This window comes from Fomitiporia mediterranea, assembly GCF_000271605.1.
Source record: "Fomitiporia mediterranea MF3/22 unplaced genomic scaffold FOMMEscaffold_18, whole genome shotgun sequence".
In the NCBI taxonomy this organism is placed as follows: domain Eukaryota; kingdom Fungi; phylum Basidiomycota; class Agaricomycetes; order Hymenochaetales; family Hymenochaetaceae; genus Fomitiporia; species Fomitiporia mediterranea.
The window spans coordinates 559413-578397 of NW_006760403.1; the positions used below are offsets into that span (position 1 = coordinate 559413).

At 46.6% G+C, this 18985-nt stretch overlaps 8 protein-coding genes across 8 annotated transcripts; 6 read left to right on the top strand and 2 right to left on the bottom strand.

The window, feature by feature from the left end:
• Positions 1-255: 255 nt before the first annotated feature.
• FOMMEDRAFT_97461 (SET domain-containing protein) lies at positions 256-1933 on the top strand (the record flags this gene model as incomplete). The annotated part of the gene is made up of 5 exons (XM_007271586.1): positions 256-555; positions 626-675; positions 733-1131; positions 1223-1419; positions 1545-1933. The coding sequence occupies 5 exons, from the start codon at positions 256-258 to the stop codon at positions 1931-1933; spliced, it is 1335 nt and encodes a 444-aa protein (XP_007271648.1).
• A 275-nt stretch (positions 1934-2208) lies between these two features.
• FOMMEDRAFT_114774 (NAD-binding protein) lies at positions 2209-3687 on the top strand (the record flags this gene model as incomplete). The annotated part of the gene is made up of 6 exons (XM_007271740.1): positions 2209-2282; positions 2371-2679; positions 2925-3015; positions 3086-3194; positions 3246-3356; positions 3428-3687. The coding sequence occupies 6 exons, from the start codon at positions 2209-2211 to the stop codon at positions 3685-3687; spliced, it is 954 nt and encodes a 317-aa protein (XP_007271802.1).
• Positions 3688-4320: 633 nt separating this feature from the next.
• FOMMEDRAFT_114776 (NAD-binding protein) lies at positions 4321-5882 on the top strand (the record flags this gene model as incomplete). Its single annotated transcript, XM_007271741.1, has 8 exons — positions 4321-4394; positions 4487-4747; positions 4812-4823; positions 4878-4934; positions 5001-5091; positions 5154-5262; positions 5317-5427; positions 5488-5882. 8 exons carry the CDS (start codon positions 4321-4323, stop codon positions 5763-5765), a joined length of 993 nt encoding a protein of 330 aa, XP_007271803.1. The 3' UTR covers positions 5766-5882.
• Positions 5883-6081: 199 nt separating this feature from the next.
• FOMMEDRAFT_171360 (uncharacterized protein) lies at positions 6082-7312 on the bottom strand (the record flags this gene model as incomplete). The annotated part of the gene is made up of 3 exons (XM_007271742.1): positions 6082-6563; positions 6622-6778; positions 6836-7312. 3 exons carry the CDS (start codon positions 7310-7312, stop codon positions 6109-6111), a joined length of 1089 nt encoding a protein of 362 aa, XP_007271804.1. The 3' UTR covers positions 6082-6108.
• A 292-nt stretch (positions 7313-7604) lies between these two features.
• Positions 7605-8385, top strand: FOMMEDRAFT_171361 (uncharacterized protein; the record flags this gene model as incomplete). The annotated part of the gene is made up of 2 exons (XM_007271743.1): positions 7605-7670; positions 7730-8385. The coding sequence occupies 2 exons, from the start codon at positions 7605-7607 to the stop codon at positions 8021-8023; spliced, it is 360 nt and encodes a 119-aa protein (XP_007271805.1). The 3' UTR covers positions 8024-8385.
• Positions 8360-12514, bottom strand: FOMMEDRAFT_171362 (uncharacterized protein; the record flags this gene model as incomplete). The annotated part of the gene is made up of 12 exons (XM_007271744.1): positions 8360-8557; positions 8616-8735; positions 8799-8939; positions 8993-9181; positions 9234-9372; positions 9429-9668; positions 9723-10036; positions 10094-10738; positions 10792-11051; positions 11101-11721; positions 11777-12455; positions 12506-12514. The coding sequence occupies 12 exons, from the start codon at positions 12512-12514 to the stop codon at positions 8534-8536; spliced, it is 3381 nt and encodes a 1126-aa protein (XP_007271806.1). The 3' UTR covers positions 8360-8533.
• A 3525-nt stretch (positions 12515-16039) lies between these two features.
• Positions 16040-16433, top strand: FOMMEDRAFT_40165 (uncharacterized protein; the record flags this gene model as incomplete). The annotated part of the gene is made up of 3 exons (XM_007271562.1): positions 16040-16120; positions 16185-16279; positions 16346-16433. Coding segments are annotated over 3 exons (264 nt in total), but the record flags the coding sequence as incomplete, so codon positions are not given.
• A 1201-nt stretch (positions 16434-17634) lies between these two features.
• On the top strand, positions 17635-18726 carry FOMMEDRAFT_149432 (uncharacterized protein; the record flags this gene model as incomplete). The annotated part of the gene is made up of 7 exons (XM_007271745.1): positions 17635-17685; positions 17783-17831; positions 17902-17961; positions 18050-18123; positions 18178-18266; positions 18325-18405; positions 18464-18726. Exons 5-7 carry the CDS (start codon positions 18218-18220, stop codon positions 18724-18726), a joined length of 393 nt encoding a protein of 130 aa, XP_007271807.1. The 5' UTR covers positions 17635-17685; positions 17783-17831; positions 17902-17961; positions 18050-18123; positions 18178-18217.
• Between the last annotated feature and the right edge of the window lie 259 nt (positions 18727-18985).

The window sequence follows — 18985 nt, forward strand, 5'->3', positions numbered from 1 at the left end:
TTCACGCACAAATCATTCCACTTGCCTCCTTTCAGAATCTTCAGGTGGACATCCTCCACTCTGCACACTGTTCCTAAGCTGACCTGAGTGTCTGTTACTACATAGATAGTTTTGTTGTAACTTCCCACTGGTTGAAGAGCACATGAACTGAAATCTGAATACGGGGCCTCGCACACCCCGATACGTACTGTATTTGTGTCAGCGAGCGGAGATCCCACCGTGTCGACCCGATATCAACGGCATACGGCCGCGACAATGCCACTCTCACCGCCCGATGATGCCCTCAAACCAATCCTTCTCGCTCTCCGAGCCCACAATCCGACCCTCGGGATAGCAAAACTCCACACAAAACTCCTGACACAGCATCCAGAATGGGCGGTCAGCGAGAAACGCATCAAAAAGCTCCTCGCACAGGAATCCCGCCCAGGCCCGCCGACACGTCCGACGTCGCAAGTCATTGAGAATTTGAATGTCTCGCGATGGACGACCAAGGTGAAAGTCGTCGAGTACGGAAGCGTGAAGGGCAAAGGTCTAGAAGCAACTCAGGAAATTAAGGTGTGCTGCTTGTACCTTTGATTCCCGCCGGAAGTGCCTACAAAAGCTCAATTTTATTGCTGTTCTGTAGGAGGGCGAGGATGTCTGGAAAGAGGACCCATTTGTCATCAGCCCGAGCTGGTATGACTATTCACACTAAAAATCAGCGCATATATTCACTATTTTACTCTACTTCAGGGATATTTACGACTTGCAAATTGCTTCGCATGCCTGTTTTCACTGCACAACTCCCTTCAACTCATCTACACTCCCTCACTCACTACCATGCCCATCCTCGACGAACCCCGCACTGAGTCAAAATCACCCATGCCCCGCACGCTTCTGTAACCGATTATGCATCACCCGTGCTATGAGCCGACAACACCCGCTTCTCTGCCCTGCAACCAACCCTGCGAGTGTCCCTCTGCTTAACTTTGCACGTTCCCGCGGATGGCTTGCCGCTCACGCGGTCGCCCAATGCATCGCTCGCGTATTGATGGCGTTCGAGCAGGGCAGGAAACAAGATCTTGAAGAGGACCTTCGATTCATTCGGTCTCTTGCTCAAATGAGTATGGATGAGCGGTGGAAAATCATCGAGTAAGCCACAAAGCCAAAGATTCGTTCGTATCGCTTGTATGAAGTTCTTGCTGACCTATCCGCTATCTGCCGAACATGTACTTTTTTTTAGAACATCGGGCATGGAACCAGACCATCAAACATGGAAAACTGCACATACGCTGACGTTACAAGCATTTCACGAACCGTCGAACCCGCGCGACAAGAAGCTGCTCTCTAAAATTATCCGGAAACCACTTCCAGAGGATTTGGTCAAAACGCTGTTTGATTACGATGCTTTTCTTCACGCATTATCGCGAATGGGTCTGAGTACGTACCTACCTCTTCCTTCTCTTATATCTATCTAATCCCCTGTCTTTCATCGCATATTCCCGCGCTCTTTCTTCATTCATTCATTCATATTCCTGACGATATGACTATCTACCCATGACTAGATCTCGAAGCACACGGAGGCCTCTACATCCTCCACTCACACATGAACCATTCCTGCGAACCAAACATCTCCGTCCGTCACTTCGACCAAAGAACAGCACTTTCACGCATTACGATGCGTGCACGCCGGGACATCCAACCAGGTGAAGAACTTACCGTCGCATACGTAGACCCTGCATTACTACTGAGTGCACGAAGACGTGCACTCATACCGTGGGCTTTCGGAACGTGTATGTGTGATCGGTGTGTACGAGAACAGAAAGAAGAGGGAGAAAAGAAGGAGGAGAAGGATCAGGATACCGGAGAGCTCGGCGAGGCTCAGGAAAATGGAGAAGCCGAAAAGTTCCCTGGGCTGGAGGAAGAGCTCAAAGAGGGGCTTGGCTTACTGTAAAATGAACGGATCTGGAGCTTGTAGACTGTACGACTGTGTACATGGTTAAAAGATGCAATTACAATAACATAAAGTTTCTCATCACCTGGTCCTTCGGGCCAGTCTGCCAGAAGTGCGGGTGTACGGCACTGCACCCGACGTTCCGCGGACTAGAATAGCTTCAACATATGTATCTCACGATCGAGGGGAAACAAGAGGTGAGCGAACGTGTCAAGCAGCGTTACCAAACCCCACGTTAACAACCCCTTTACGCATTGACGGTGAACAGAATCAAGATGGGGTTTGATCTTGCAAAGGCTCTGGCTGGGGTTAATTTGAGTAACAAGACTATTTTAGTTACGGGATCAACGTGAGTAAATATATACCTATATCTATAATCATAGCCCTCCCCCCCCCTAAACACCTCATTTACATATTCATTCATTCATTCATTCTAGATCAGGCATCGGCTTCGCCACTGCCCAAATCCTAGTACAAAGAGGCGCCAAAGTTTACCTTGGAGCGCGAAATGCAGAGAAGGCAGCATCGTGTATCGAGCGGATTGAAGACTCTTTGGCTTTGGCAAAATCTTCATCTCCTGCAAAAGACGGAGAGACAAAAGGACAGGCAATATTCCACCAAGTTAATCTGGATGATCCGAAAGAGGCAAGGGAATCGGCAGGAGCGTTCTTGCAGAAGGAAGAGAGATTGGATGTCCTTAGTAAGTCCTTTAATGAACCGTCACTCATTTGTCATGAAGCTGATATGTGAATTTGTTCTGAAGTTAACTGTGCTGCAGTGTATGTCCGATGCCCTGCTACAATATTTCACGTCTTAACATTCTTCCTTTCGGATTTTTTTTTTGAATTAGGATAATTGAAGATTTCCAAATCGGCGCGAACGGGATTCAACACCTTATGAACGTCAAGTAAGGCTTGGGATATACCAAATTACCAATGTCGTATTTTAGCCTTTCGCTGATGGAATAACTTGAACTTGTGGGGATACTCAGTTACTTCTCTACACTCATCTTTACAGAGTCACTCCTTCCCCTCTTGAAGAAGACCGCAGAACAACCAGGATCCGATGTACGCATTGTTAATGTATGCATACCCAATGCCATTTACAGTTGATCAGGATAATGATATGCAATTGCCCCTTTTTTTTTTGCAGGTGTCTTCTGACGGACACCGGATGCTTCCGAACGGCCTTCACTTCAAGTCCAAAGACGACTTCAACGTTAATTACGGTAACAGTTTCATGCAATCAATGAAGCGATACAGTGAGTTACGTCTCTTTTACAGCGGATGGACGTAATGTTTAATATTTGCAGGCGTCTCAAAGTTGATAGAGATCCTTTGGACAAGAGAGTTACAGCGCCGCTTAACGGAAGAGGGTACCAATATAATTGTCTTGGCCGTACATCCAGGAAGCGTGCATACTGGTCAGAAATTATCTCTATTTTGCACATAAGTAATCAAGCTGACTCCTGTACAGAAAATACTGACATGACAGTAACCCGCTTCAAATGGCCTATATCCACTCTACTCCTCACCCTCGTCCGACTCACCTTCATGAACGTCCGTGACGGAGCAGGGACGCTCATCATTGCTGCCGTCTCTCCTAAAGTACGAGCAGAGTCGGAAAAGTACAAGGGCAGATACCTCACGCCGATTGGTAAATTGACGAAACCTTCGAAACAGGCGCAGAATAATGAGCTTGCGGCTGAGTTGGTGAAGACGACTGTGGAGCTAAGGAAGGAGTGGGGATTGTGATGAGATTTTTTCTCTTGCGTTATCTGAGACTGTATAAGTCTATTTTTTGTCTTTCGAGTTGTCCACAGGGCTTCTCTGTTGCCGGATATAAGTAGCATTATGTGTTGCGTTAGCTTTGGGACCATATTGAGCTAGGTGATAATGCATATTCCTTCCGTTTGGTAAAGTAAAAATAAAATAAAATATTTCATTTTGATTTTTAAGTTGTACTTTGATCAAATAAAATATATTATATATACATTTACTAAGCATTTATTTTGTAATACTACTGAGACCTGATAATACTGTATGCCTACTACTAAAACTTGGTCTTAAAGCTTAGTATAGATGCTCTGAGACTTTTATCTTGTATGCGTATAATCATTGTCACTTCTGAGCCTTTGGCTCCTGCGTCCTGCCTGCCAATGTGTGCAGCAGACATTACAATTTTGGTCACCAGGGTCCTTCTATATATGGTAAGGAAATTTGTGACTGTGACATAACAAATTCGTCTCTCCTACCTTTTGATACGGCATCATGATGTATCTCACGGTTGGGAATGAACGGGAAGTGAGCGAACGTGTCCAGCTCTAGCAACGTTATCAGACCCCACGTTAACTGCCCCTTTACCTGCTTACAGTCAACAGAATCAATATGGGGTTTGATCCTGCAAAAGCTCTGGCTGGAGTTGATTTGAGAAGCAAGACCATTTTAGTCACTGGATCAACGTGAGTAAACCCATATCCATAATCGTATAATCATAGTTAACCCCCTTAACACCCCAAAAATATCTACATATTTATATATTCATTTACTCTAGATCAGGTATTGGCTTCGCCACTGCCCAAATCCTAGTCCAAAGAGGCGCCAAAGTCTACCTCGGAGCGCGAAACGCGGAGAAGGCAGAGGCATGTATCAAGCGGATTGAAGATTCCTTGACAAAGTTTCCTGCTTCTGCTAAGGAAACGGAGGAAAAGGGACAAGCGATATTTCACCAAGTTGATCTGGATGATCCAAAAGAGGCAAAACAATCTGCAGAAGCGTTTTTGCAGAGGGAAGAGAGGTTGGACGTACTTAGTAAGTCCTTTAATGAACCGTCACTCATTTGTTGTGAAGGCTGATATGTAAATCCAATTTGAAGTTAACTGTGCTGCAGCGTATGCGTAATATTTCTCTACAGTACTTCGCGCCTTATCGTTCCTGTGAATTAGGACAATCGAGGACTTCCAGATCGGCGCAAATGGGATTCAACACCTCATGAACGTTAAGTAAGTCTTTGATAACAACGGCATGTCCTACTCTATTGCTAATGAAACAACTCATGGGATATTCAGCTACTTCTCCACACTCATCTTCACAGAGACACTCCTTCCTCTCTTGAAAAAGACTGCAGAGCAACCTGGTTCTGACGTGCGCATTGTTAATGCACGTACATTCAATACCATTCCCGCTTGTCGAGGTACTGAAATACAATGGTATTTCTGAAGGTGTCCTCAGACGGACACAAATTCCTTCCAAACGACCTTCACTTCAAGTCCAAAGACGACTTCAATGTTAATTACGGCAACAGTTTCCTGCAATCATGGAAGCGGTCTAGTAAGTCTTGCACCTTTTTACATTGAGGGAGCGTATTGTATCCAATGTTTACAGGCGTTTCAAATTTGTTGAGGATCTTGTGGACGAGGGAGCTACAGCGCCGCTTAATTGAAGAGGGTAGCAGCATTATTGCCGTAGCTCTGAGTCCAGGGTCCGTGCATACTGGTAAGAAAATAAACCCTTCCGTTATTTCGTGCATATGCAGATGGGCTGACCCTCATACAGAAAACACTGACATGATAGTAATTCGCTTGAAATGGCCTATATCTACGTTATTCTTCGCCCTTGTCCGACTCACCTTCATGAACGTCCGCGACGGAGCAGGGACGCTCATCATCGCCGCCCTGTCTCCCAAAGTGCGAACGGAGGCGGACAAGTACAAGGGTGGATACCTTACGCCAATTGGTAAATTGGGGAAACCGTCGAAACAGGCGCAGAGTGCTGAGCTTGCGACTGAGTTGATGAAGACAACGGAGGAGCTTAGGAAGGAGTGGGGATTATGATGAACTTTCTCTTTCTCTTACTTTCTAGTTTTGGTCTGGATATTTACTTTCTTCGTCTTTAGGAGATGTTCATGGATTTTGTTTGTTGCTGGATGTAACATTATGCATTGAATCTTTAGGGACTACGTTTAGCAAAGTGAGAATGCATGGTTGACCCATAAACAACATGAGATACAACTCAAGCCCACACACAGTTCATCTGGCATCTTTTATACAGGAACTAAAGATGAACGAATCAAGAAAACAGAGGGGACTCCCCGACATAGATTTTCGTGGACTGTAAGTGACGGATATAATACTGCTACAACGCATATTGACATATCGCAAAGGAATGAAAGGGAGATTAGGTGTATTCACCTACAACATTATCGTGATCCGAGTCTACAAAGAGCCACCAGATTGTCTTGAGTTGTAAATGACCAACAGAGCTAAAAGATGCACTCAACCGGAGCAATCGCTGCTTCATCCTCTTCTTATGCAGCACAAGGTCAACCAAAGCGCGCTTCTTACGCGTCGCAACTCCAGCCGGAGGCGGCTTCAGGACCTGAAGCTCGACAATATCGAGGCAAAAAACATAGTCTCCCTGAATATCGAATCTACTGATAGAGAACTTGGCGTGGACGACGGCACCAAGGAGCTTCAATTCGTATTGCTGAGGCAAGATGAATTCGAAGTCTCTGTCGAATGCAGGAAGTAGATTGATGTAGTGAGAATGGTCGAAGCGGTCTGCGACTCGATGCCAGTCTGGGTCGCAGGGCCAGTTCCTTATCTGTGTCAACTTATTTACGTCGCTTTCGACTAGTAGTGCCATTATTTTATCACTATATGCGTTGTCAAAAGAGAAAAAAAAACTCACCACCAAGTACCACGTCTGCAATCCCTTCCGGTTCATCAATGGGATCCTCGTTTAGTTCCCCTGAAGGTTCGACACCGCCGTCTGAGCTACCTAAACTGCCTCCTCCACGTAGTATTGTGGCCTTTTCGCCACGCGAGAAACCTTCATCGTCTCTACGCTGCAATAATGAAAGCTAAAACAATAGAGTATAAAGGTATACTCGGGCACAACTCACGGATATCAATTTGTGATTGAGCGTAAAAACATTTTTCTTTGTTCGATATGGGCTCCAAATTTTCGTATCAGCCGAAAACTCCGTCGTAGCCTCGATGATCTTCTCCAATGTCGCTCTGTATTTCGCCCAGTCTTCTTTGGCTGTCTCAGTATCTAGCACGTCTCTGAGAGGTGCCAATGAAGCCTTCAGCCTAGTCTTCAGAAATTTTTCTTGTTCTTCGCGTTTCGGCGGATTGGCTCCTGTCGGCTTGAATGGTCCCTCAGGTCTGAGGTACGTGGTTTTTCTAACAATCCGACCGAGGATACTGAAGTGCAACACGTGGTCAGACTGGCTGTCGACAGCAACGGCATCGAATTGCGTGTCATCTATTGCTTTGAAAGTACAACGTTGCGGAATAGAGTCGAATTTCGTAAAGTAGTTAGGATCGTTCCGGATTTTATTGACTAGGGCTGTGAGTTCCTCATCTGAGAGAGGCATTTTGATGAGACAGAAAATAACAGGATGATGGATAGGCCACAACCTTTGAGAAGCCGTCACAGGGGACTAACCAGTATGTTTAGGACGGTTGATGTCGCATTAGATAGCGATATTCTTGAAATCTATAAGAATCCGGAATACGAGCTGAAGGTCAGAAGCAGCCGAGATGACCGAAAGAGGAATTAAAATCAGATTCAGAAGGTGAGAAGGTGATGCTTCACGTGACCGTGTTTCTGTCTTTGAAGAGGCATTAAACCTGAACAAACACTCAAAATCAGCATTCGTCAACATTATGCCTGACGACGAGCAATCATTCTTTGACAAAGAAAGAGACCGTCTATCTAATGAAATCGCAGCAGTAAGTAAATCACTCAGGTGTCTCGTGCTCCTGTCTTTGCTGACCCATTCCATGCTCAGAATTTCGAGCACCTTCTCACCTCATCGAATCTTCTCAACCGCAAGCTCGAAGAAGTCCTCGGCATGACAAAAGAATATGACACGATAGCCGCTCTTTGGTCTCGTTTCCATGCGCTCATGCGTGCTCAAGGCGGCGCTTCCGATGATAATACAAATGGCAATGTAAACGAGAGCCTTGTTGTCCCTCTCCACGATACGACGGTTATGCCGAACGTCAACGCTCCTTCGGGACTCCCTGGTACTGGAGGATATACGTTACAAGCCCCACCATCTGCGAGGAAGACGGGTGCTTAAGCATTATCATCCGCGAAGTTCCAGAGATATCAAATTTGGCATTGGTTGCTTCAGTTTCCTCGAATCCGTTCGCTTGGATATCGAACAGCCTGGCATCCAACTAGATCTTCGTGCTCAAGTGGCTGCTTCCTGCCTAGCCAAATATGAGATTGCCGAATGATAGGGCACTTCGCGCATCGTGCATACCATACCCGCGTTATCATCATCTACGCAGGATATTTAGACCAGTGTCGGGGACTCGTGTCTGGAGCCGTACTTCGTATTGTAATTTTAGCCGCCAGATGCTTCAGCAGCATGTCTTCAACTCCCGCAAGCAAATGTAACAGATCAAATATGGGAAATAATAGTTTATATACCAACTTGCAAGTACACAGTACAAAATGGAATTTGCCAACTACAACAACATACAGACTACCATATCATTGGAAATTGTCTCACAAATTACTCTGAATACCAGATACAAGTAACCCGCCTGCAAGGTATAAACATCACATCACATCACACCAACCTTCACTGATCCGCCCAAGACGCGACCTGTTATGAGCAGTTATTAATTTGCGTAGGATAGACGGCATCATGAAAAGTAAATTACCCATGAAAAGCCAGAGAACTCTGCCTGATCCTGTGCACTCAGTTGTGTGTGCACTGGCGTCAATGTTGGCTGCTCGCGCGTGAACTCTTCATCGAAGTTGCTTGTATCTGCGCTTCCTTTCTGTTTACATGATCAAAATAATCAATATACGCATCTAAAGTCTCAGCGTGTTGGGTGTCTTACAATAGTTGGACGGTATGGTGGTTCAAACTTCTTATTCATAACACCGATCCAATCGACATCCTTGAAGAAGGGATGCGCCTTGATTTCCGCAGCGTCACTTTCTCCAGAGCCTAGACGTCGGTTTGGATCCCGGGTTAACAGCTAGTTGTTGGAAGAGATTAGGTCCGGCGTTGACACAAGAACTTTGACCAGACCTTTTGCAAAATAGAGACTGCATCACGAGGCATTGTTATTGGGTATAGTGGCTCGTCTTCCAGAATCGCGTCGAAGATTTCGTCTTCATCGTCCCCTCGGAAAGGTGATTGGCCAAGTAACATTTCATACATTAGCACGCCGAATGCCCACCAGTCTACTGCTCGGCCATAACGTTGTTCCAGTAGAATCTGTAGTGGACTTAGACCTGTTCAATTGCATATGAGAAACCGTAAAGCCTACCTCAGGAGCCATGAACTCAGGAGTACCACAGAATGTACTCGTAGTGCTACCGAACCACATATCTTCCTTACACAAACCGTAATCAGCGACTTTGATATGACCGTCAAGTGTAAGGAGGATGTTATCAAGTTTCAAGTCACTTGTGGATGTCAGCAAGGATGAAATATATTCAAACATATTCGTGAATTGACTTACCGGTAGACGATGCCATTTGCATGGAAATATTCCAGTGCGAGCAGGACTTCCGCTGCATAGAATTTCGCTTGCCGGAGCGAGAACTGCTTTCTTTGAATGTGCAACATCAGGTCGCCTCCACTCACATATTCCATAACGAAGTAAACACGTGTCTCAGTCTGGAAACAGGAGTGTAAACCAAGAAGGAATGGGTGTCGCTCCCGCGCAGCGGTTAGGAATACACGCTTCTCTGACCGAGTGCTGGATTCAACTCAGCAAATGTCGACTACCCGGCCATCGGTTACAAATACTTACCTCTCGACTTCATCATTGTCAATAATGAACTCCTTTTTCAACACTTTGACGGCATACAGCTTATTCGTCAATTTTTCCTCAGCAAGCATGACCTTGCCGAAGTTTCCCTTCCCAAGAACTGCGAGGAAATTGAAGTCGTCCAATCCTACTTTCCGCTTTCGTGCTGCTGGTCGAGCAACGTTGTGTGAAATTTGTTGCTGAGCAGGAGGAATGGATGACACGCGTTCAGGTGGCTGTTGAGGGAGAAGAGTCTGACCACCGACGGGTCCGGGAGGGAATGGTTTGGGATATGGCGCTTGCTGCTGCTGATATGGCTATGGGGAATTGGTAAACTTTCTGGTAGTTACTAGATTAAACTGTGTAATACATACTTGAGGGAATCCCGTCGTTGGATATCCATCTGGAGGGGGCTGATATCTTACGGTCTGAACATCACTGTACGGCATGGGCTGCTCAGGTACCCGAGCACCAGAGGGTATCCTTCCTGGAGGCTGAGGAGCCTCGCCTGGAGAATAAGGATATGCTGGGGCTCCTGATGCTGACAGAGGATATACTTGTGGAGGCATCTGGGCTTGAAGATGTTGCTGGGCGGGCGGCAGTTGCTCTGCAGATGAAAGTTGCATGCTGTCCACACTCGTGCGTAAGCCTTCGATAGATGGACGTGTATCCTGCCCGTACATCGCTGGCGGCGTCGGTTGAGGCTGGGGCTGCTCAACCTGTGGTACGGGAATTCTCGCGGGTCGTTGACCCTGCCGACCGGCCGCGGTCCTAGTCGCCTTCACCTTCTGAATCTCTGCAAGTAACTGGTTTGCTGTCTCCATTGACATCCCACAGAAGTCTGGAACGAGATGTGCGCAATTTGCGTGACAAGTAATACCGCATTCAGTGCAACGACGCGCGTTCTTTCGTCCAAGTGGAAGCATATATCCACAGTGACAGCACCAGTTCGCGCCAATGTTCGTGATAGTCTCAAACCTGTGCGGTATACGATGATTGATTTTGTCCTCGTCGTCTTCCTACAAGGACAGGACGATCAATTAACGCAATCAAATGAAGTATGTGTACGTACGCCTGTAGACTTTGATATACACTTTGTCACGACCTTCTCGTAGCATTTCTTATGACATGTGTATCGACAGTCCTCACACTGATAACCTGCAGCATTCAGCAAGAATTCGCTGCAAAATGCGCATAGGATAACTTGATAAAACTGTTTTTGAACGAATTTGTGGCCGTTCATTTCGTGGACTTCACCCTTCCGCTGGCGAACAGCGCCTTGACGCCCAAGTCCACGCGCATCGAGAGGGCGTTTCCGCACATTTTCCTTGACTAAAGGAGACAATTAGGATACGAAGAGCCACAAAGCTGGCAAACTCACTGAAGTTAAGACGAAGCTGGATGGCACCCGCGGGCTCCACAGCAAACCAAGCGTCGATTCCTTCCGGCTCTATCGACATCCTTCCTCCCGGCATCGCTCCGGGGAAGTTCATTGGGTTGTTAAAGTCACCAGAACCTCCGCTACTATGGCTTCCAGAGTATGGTTGGTTGTCGAATGTACTTCCAGATCCGCCCATAGCACCAGCTGCGTCCGCGGTGACCCAACCTCCTTGTCCGGCTTCTTGTTCCACTTTTTGCCTTCGTAGAGCCTCTACCAGATCACTCAACTTAATCCAGAGCATTCCAATGGGCACTGGGTATGGTTCGCTGACTTGCTTATCGTAAATTGTGATCTCTACTTCGTTCGCTTTGTCGACCTCCACTTCGAAGTCTTCGTTCCAGCGATCGGTCCGTGAAGGATGGGAACGAGCACGTTGAGTTCCTTCTACCTTCAGAGAAACATAGGTCTCAATCACTTGTTTCGAGGCAGACCGAGATTTCCAGGAAGTGACAACTGGTGCATGCTCGAGTTCACGAGCCGCTCGAATTGAGACCTGCAGCTTCCCAGATAACGGCCGGGATCGGAGGTTCGCTTTATGACCACCTTCGATAGGAGGTCCATCTAAAGGGCATTGATAAGCTGACTAAATGCGTCGTGAAAGGTACATATATCTCACCTATAGGTTCTTCTTCATCCTCGGCTTCGTCCAGAATGTGTAGAGTCTTGTATCTCTTCAAGGCAGACTGCAGCAATGCGATTTTCTTGTCGCTTTCTACACGTTTCACTTCCGCGTCAGCTCTGGACTTTTTATCACCGTCCGCTTGATAAAGCGTCGACATTTTTGCTATACCCTCTTTATACTGCTTCTCGACCTGAAGTTTAAATTCCAGCTGATGCAACATTTTGGAAATTTTGGCGGTTGTATGAGGTGTATCAGCCTTGATCAAATCAAGATTCGAATACACCTTTGATTTGGGTATACTGCCAGCATCGACAGCGTAAGGTGGGGCCGGGCCGCCAGGAGGCACACCTTCCGGGTACGGCTGAGGAGTCGGCGGAAGTGAACGGTCGCGCGGTGGAAACTGACCCAGTCGCGGCGAAGTTGGCAGACCACCTGGACCGGATCGTGCGGGATCATCGCGGTTCGTCAGCTGCAGCTTGCGAGCCTGCAGCTCCTTGAGAGTGGATTCGAAGTAGGAGAGCGAGCGCTCTGTCTCCTTTATCTTCGCCTCATTGCGCCGGAGGACATCCTGGTTGGGTGTTGCCAGACTCAGGAGCCGGGAGGCTTCGAGGATCTTGCGCTCTGTCTGAATGCGCTTACAGACCTCCTGAATCTTGGAGTCGAGCTCCTGCGACTAGATATCGAGCATTAGCGAGTGTCATCAAGCAAGCTTTGAGACCGAACACGAACCATGGCCGGTAACGAACTAGCGTTTGACCGTCGCGGCACAGGGCGTGAGGTGCTGGGTGATCAAGATGAGTTCGCCCGTACTGACAGACGCGGTAGACGTCACCTGACTTGGGAATATTATCTATCCAGATTTCCAAAAGGAGTAATCCAGTTGCCTTTTATTGACACCAAGGTGTTTGAGCCGTTACTTTCTCTGTCACTAACCACCACTAGTACTACGGAATGCCAGTCGTTCATTATAATTCGCATGTACGAGTTAAACAGGACTATTTCACATTAAAGCTACATGCTCGCCACTCTTTTCTTGTTGGAGAACATTTCACGTCTGCGGCTGTCCAACAGGACGCTATATCGTATGAGCTCAAAAAGCCGCTGCCGTCTTCTGTGGACGTGCTCTCTCACTCAGTCATGACTTTCATTGTATCCGCAACTTTAAATGGTCGAAAACTAACTAGCCAGGATCTGAAACAGTCTATTATGACTCGGCACCTTATTCACATACTTCACAGCGTAAGTCTTAATGTCCAATCCCACTCCATCAGTACTCATCTTGCGTTTAATAGAACACCGCCGAACTAGGACTAGATAACATATCGCGTGCATATATTGACGAGAACGATGATCTCGTCAAAGGTCAGTGACTGCAGAAGTTTGCGTTAGAGATTCTCAACATGTCGCACTTAGTGGATATCACGCCTCAGCGTTTCGTACCTTTCGAGAGCACGTCACCGATCACACTCGTTTCTATACACCTAACTTATCACCTCAAGACTATGGAAGATAGTTATTACACCTCACTCGCTACGCCGGATCCCGAGATTAACTTAGATCTACTAAACCAAGCTATGGATAAATTAATGGCTTATCATATAATAAAGTGAGCCTTCTTGCTCTAACGTATGACGGTATGGTTGTGATATTTGACTGTGCACTAGACGTTACCCCCTAATTTTTGGACCATGGGGAGAGGTGAGCGCGTATCCTTGACTATATGCGCGTGGGATAACGGCGGACACTTCTACAGAGACTAGATCGGGAGAAGGTATACTTCCGTTCCATCGCGCTCAGTTTACTGTCAATGATCCACCGTTCTCCAAATGACGAATTTCGGGAACAAGTCAAACGGTATTTGAAGGTAGCACGCTGTAAAGCTGGTGTATTCAATACTCATTTCTTGCTAGATTCTGCGCAAGCGTCTTCGGATGTTAGAGCTGGATGCCATCTCTAGCCTCGAGGAATGCTGTACACGATTGGCAGAATGCGATATCTCGTTGGAGAGGGGGGTGCCCGAAAGTCGTTCGGATGAAGACGTCATCAGCGGTTCATTGAGTCAACTCTTGAACATCTGTCTTCGCCCTCCACTTGTTCGCGTGCGTATTTGACAGACGAATATTCTCTTCTGCGCATAAAGATGCAAGATCTGACTTCTCGCAGCTGAAAACCGTACCGAAAAGCGCCATTCCACATGGGAGTGACGAAGAAGCACTGTGAGCGGCTATGGCTACAGACTAGTGGGTGTTGAAAAACGTACTGACATATCATGTTCCAGGTCAAGACAGTTCGCAGAACAAGACCCCGAAATATTAGACATACCAACAATGTACAAGGACGACGACTATTTCGATTCCGATTCAGTTCAAGATGACGAAGATGCTCTGTACTGTTCTGAGCCTGAAGAGAAAGCTGCAACACCATCAGAAAGGAACTGCCCATTCATATCCATATCTCGGCCGTCAGTTCTCCCAGAAGTCCTTTTCACTTCTCCTGACGGGACGCAAGACTCCGGAAAGTGTTCTGAAGTAGTGAGGGAACATTACTTTTACCGCTCTTCCCTTCTGTGCTTCTGACGTTAAATTATATCTCTAGAAGTCACCGAAGGCACACGACACGATCTTTCATGCTCAAGACCTAGGACATTCTTACCCCTATACGGACTATCTAGGAGACCGCTTTCAGGAGGTCACTCCTTCATCTAGCGCTGAACAGCAAGCAGAGACATGCTCATATCTCTCGGATACTGACTCTGACTCACTCAGTCTCTCCTTTGTGGATATCAACCATGCTTCAACTCTTAGCTCTATGGACGTCGAAACGGAACCGGACAACAAGAATGACTGCTCATACTCTGGGTATAACTCTGAAGGACAGGGGACTGGTGCTTCCAGTGTACATTGCAAACATCTATACGTGGATAAGCACCCTATTCCCACTGACATCTCAGCTGCCGACCTCTCGAGTTCCCAAAGCTTCTCATGCCCATCCGGCGCGACACAGTTACCGCCATTCTTCTTGACTGCTGATCAGGAACGTCTGAACAATGGCAGTGCATTTGTATCTCCCGGAACTGCCCAACGTGAGGAATTCACTTCCTCCACGCCTGCTTCTCCCGTCTTCGTCTACAAGCATACACTCACAAACACAATCAATCTACCACACTCTTCTCTTCTCTCTAACTCTGCTCCGATGGCCGACCTTCCGACCCCTTCTACCTCCCCGCCAGATGACCACGACAATTATACTCGGCGCCTAGATTGCGTCGGGGAAACAAGGGATAGTGCATGGGCTGCTAAGGCGGACCAAGAAGCTTATCCGTCTCTTCAGTTAGACTCACATGAATCGTACCCTTCGTCCGGTGATGTGCGTTCCTTTGCATTCATGGGGAATTGCATAGAGTCAGGCGACCAAATGGACTACCCAGAAGGGTCACCGCTGTGCACGGCTTTAACATCTCCGGATGATATACATCACGGAGTATTCAACTCTATCAGTAATATTGATTCCGAGTGTGCTTGGAGCGACAATATTGACCTCGACATGGAATACGACAGTGGATATGAGGAGTGTGGTTATTCTCGTGAACCTCAAAACAATGGCTCCGGGGAGCGATGCGGCGCGATGGAGTACTCGGACCCGGAGATACTTGATGCTTCGGAGGATGAGCGGGAAGGGGAATACGAGTGGGGTATACTTGTATGAAATACTCAGGATGCCGGACGGACGAATTTGTTAGAGTTCTCTTAGTGAATGGAATGGATCAGTAGATATTCATAAGCACAGCGCTAGCGTGAAAAGGAAGCGATGACGCGACCCTGACTCTATTTACGAGATTACATAATCCGGAGCATGACCTTCACGACGAGCGTCGATTTCCGTACTTTGCCTTGAGCCATCACTTATAACCCAGCCAAGCTTCGCATTCGTCGTCTCCCGCATCGTCTGCATCGTCACACAAACACTACCCGTCGTCGTCGCCTTTCACAACGCTCGCCTCGCGCAGTCCGATCGACCGTCTTTCCTCCTCCCGTCAGCCATCGTATCTTCCGCGTACAATGCTTCCTCACAAGAAAAAGATTGATATCAGCGTAAGTCATCTACATCCCAGCTGGGCTGCGGGACGTCGCAATGTACATTGCACATGCCATTGCATCCGGATGTGTAGCAACAAGCATACGACGTTGCGGTGTCTCGGGCCAACTTGTCCATCTTTGAGGGTATTGAAGCTCATGACATCCTTTCAAATCATAGACCCTGACAGAGGAGGAGAGGAAACTCTTCAGTCTCTATGGGAAGTTACCAACCCACAAGAACGTTTTGACCAAGATCCAGAAGGTACGTGGTTTATCCGTCCATTCATGAATAGTAATTCACATTCGTAATTTGTTGTGGTGCACAGGACCGGAAGTACTTCGACTCAGGTGATTACGCTCTGTCCAAGGCAGGCATTGCACCCGAAGAGGCGGTCGGCACGGCCATCCCCAATCCTCAGAAGTACGTTTGGATTTTACTTTGCTCGCAAGAGTCTAGCCATCGTTGAACTGACTGCAATCTCATCAGTATTCCTCATGCATCGTCGCCACCGACTTGCCAGGGTTTATCCATCTCTCCTACCAATTCTACCAGTCCTGTGAAGGAGAGCACTCTTGTGGCTGGCAGCATCCGGGGGAGCGACGCCACGGCTGATGATTCCTAGTGAACGTTGCATGCCGACACGTTACTGCTTTCTTTTCTGTGGAGCACTAGTATGCCCGACCAATTGTTATATTTGTCACCGATTCCTAACTGTTAGTAATTCCACACACCACTTATTTACCGCCTTGCCATACGGATGGTCTGCGCGTTCCTAGTCCATGAAATTTTTCTTGAGATCCGGATGGCGGGGCTGTGTTCGCTGTTCGCTTCATTCCAGCCTAGGCCTCCGATGACTCGTGTACTACATATGTTGACTTTTTGTACTGTGCATCACACACATGCGCTGGTTAATGTTCGAGACTCTTCGAAACATGCACTTTGGAGCGCTACCGTCAGAATGCGGGTACCCACCAAACCAAATCAGATCTCGCACTTACAACAATGGGCCGTTGTACTCTTTTGGAGTGTGGATCTTAATTCCAATTTCAATTCGACTGCTGCGGTACTGAAGTCTGACCGGAAAAATTAAGCATCTCGATCCTTAACTCACGTCTGTTTGAAATGCCTATCTTTAAGTCTATAAACCGAGCAGCGTTGCTCGGCTCAATTGCAGATCCAAAGCACTGTACAAAACCCACGTGACCACATTATGTTTCTTTTCCCCAGTTTACATTATCGCCTGCTTCAGTTGATTCAAACGTCACTCCTGTTCAAACTCACAGTATCCTCTTATTTGATTTGTGCTGACGTCATTCAGAGCATCTGTGATACAATTCAGGTATTCTTGTAACTTCTTGTGGTGTGAGGGACAGCAGAAGGACTTGCTGATGGTTGCAGATTTGCTAGCCTTTCACAGTGCCGAGCTGTTCCTCTCTCCGGATCACTACTCTGCTTATCCCTGCTGACCTACTTATGAGCTCTGCAAATACTTGGCCAACAGCATGCCTCACTCAAGTGTATGACTACAGGCTTGTGCATTGCACCTTATGCGCACTGTGAAGTTGCTTCCTTGTTTCAATACTCAGATAGCTATGTAGTGCCAGGCATACTTAGGATTAATATGCAGGTAGGTACCAGAAGAATTCCAGGAGTTACAATTTCCCGATCAAATGGCCTCCTACTAGAGAGTGGCGCATTATTAAAGAACTAACGAAGGCTATCGCTAGATTCTATATGCAATGAACGAAGGCGCAAGATACTGCCTTGCCCGATTGTGCTTGCGTTGACTTTGCTGCGGCAAATCCAAAGATGTAATAACAACCGATGTAAGTAGCTTGTAGCTTGCTCTGCAATGTTAATATGAACTAAACGTTTCACACCCATACGCCACTTGCTGCTGCACTTAATACTATCTCTGGTCAGTGCCAAGTAGTGAGTCTGCTGGGAGCAATGCTGCTATTATCAGTATAGAGTGCCCTTATTCGCATATTCACCGAGTCTTCTTCAGCTCTAAATCCTAATATCCCGTCTATTTGATGCAGTCTTCTTCCTTGCCGATGGTTTGCAGTGTATTGCTGTTCTATTAACGCTATCAGAATTTGGTAAGGAACGACTCCTACTATTCGTTTCAGAAGTGGGGCACCTCCAATTTCAATGCGTTGCACTGATTGCGCTAATACTTAAGCATAGGAACTCTCCGGATCAAAACGCTTTGAAACTTTGCATCTCACAGCACGGTCGTCATGGTTATAAAAGCAATTCACGTAAGGAGGAGTCCACTACAATCAATCAACTACTAAAATGTCTAAGGAAAGCAGGCGTAGTACAACTGGAAATGCGAAAGCAACTCCCGAACAGATGCTTAAGAAGTACGAAGAAAATCTAAAGAGGGGAACTCTCGGCGACTGTAAGTCGATAGATCATCATGCTCTCAGGACCTGAGTTGTAACACCATCCCACACAAGATATGGAGATGTCGTTTGGTAAAAATACTGGTATTAAGATTAAGAAGGGAGAACATGGCTTTACAGCAATGCCAAAGTCAGGTAAGTAGTCTGAAGTTCTTGCTGTCATACACATAGATTATAACCTATTACTCTATAGGCTGGAAAGGGTGTATATTTGATGGAAACTGCACCGAAAAATCGTATCTTGACAGTCTACCAGTGGGCGAAGGTGCTTCTGAAGAAGAGGCAAAAGCATACTTGCACAGATCTATTCTGATGAGGTACCAAAACCATTATTCTGCCTTCCACGACGGCAGAGATAGCACAATGGACGAGATTGCGAGTTATCCCGTAGCCCTGCTACATAGCTATGATACAGCAGTACGAGCCGCTCAAGAAGATCAATCAAAAAGAGGATAATCGCTGATTGTGTACAAGATAGGAATATCTTTTACTGCCTTTTTCATAAGTATTGTCACACTTGATGATTCATCATTTTTTGTCACAAAAGTAACCAAAACAAAAAAATAGCTATTTCTCACTCAATTCTGCACAGAATTCAGTGAATATTTGACATAAATTCATGTTTTTTAAATATGCTTCAAAAAGACACTTTAATTATTAAATTTGAGCAAGATTTGACTGAGTTATAGTGAAAATACACTGGTTTTCATGTTTT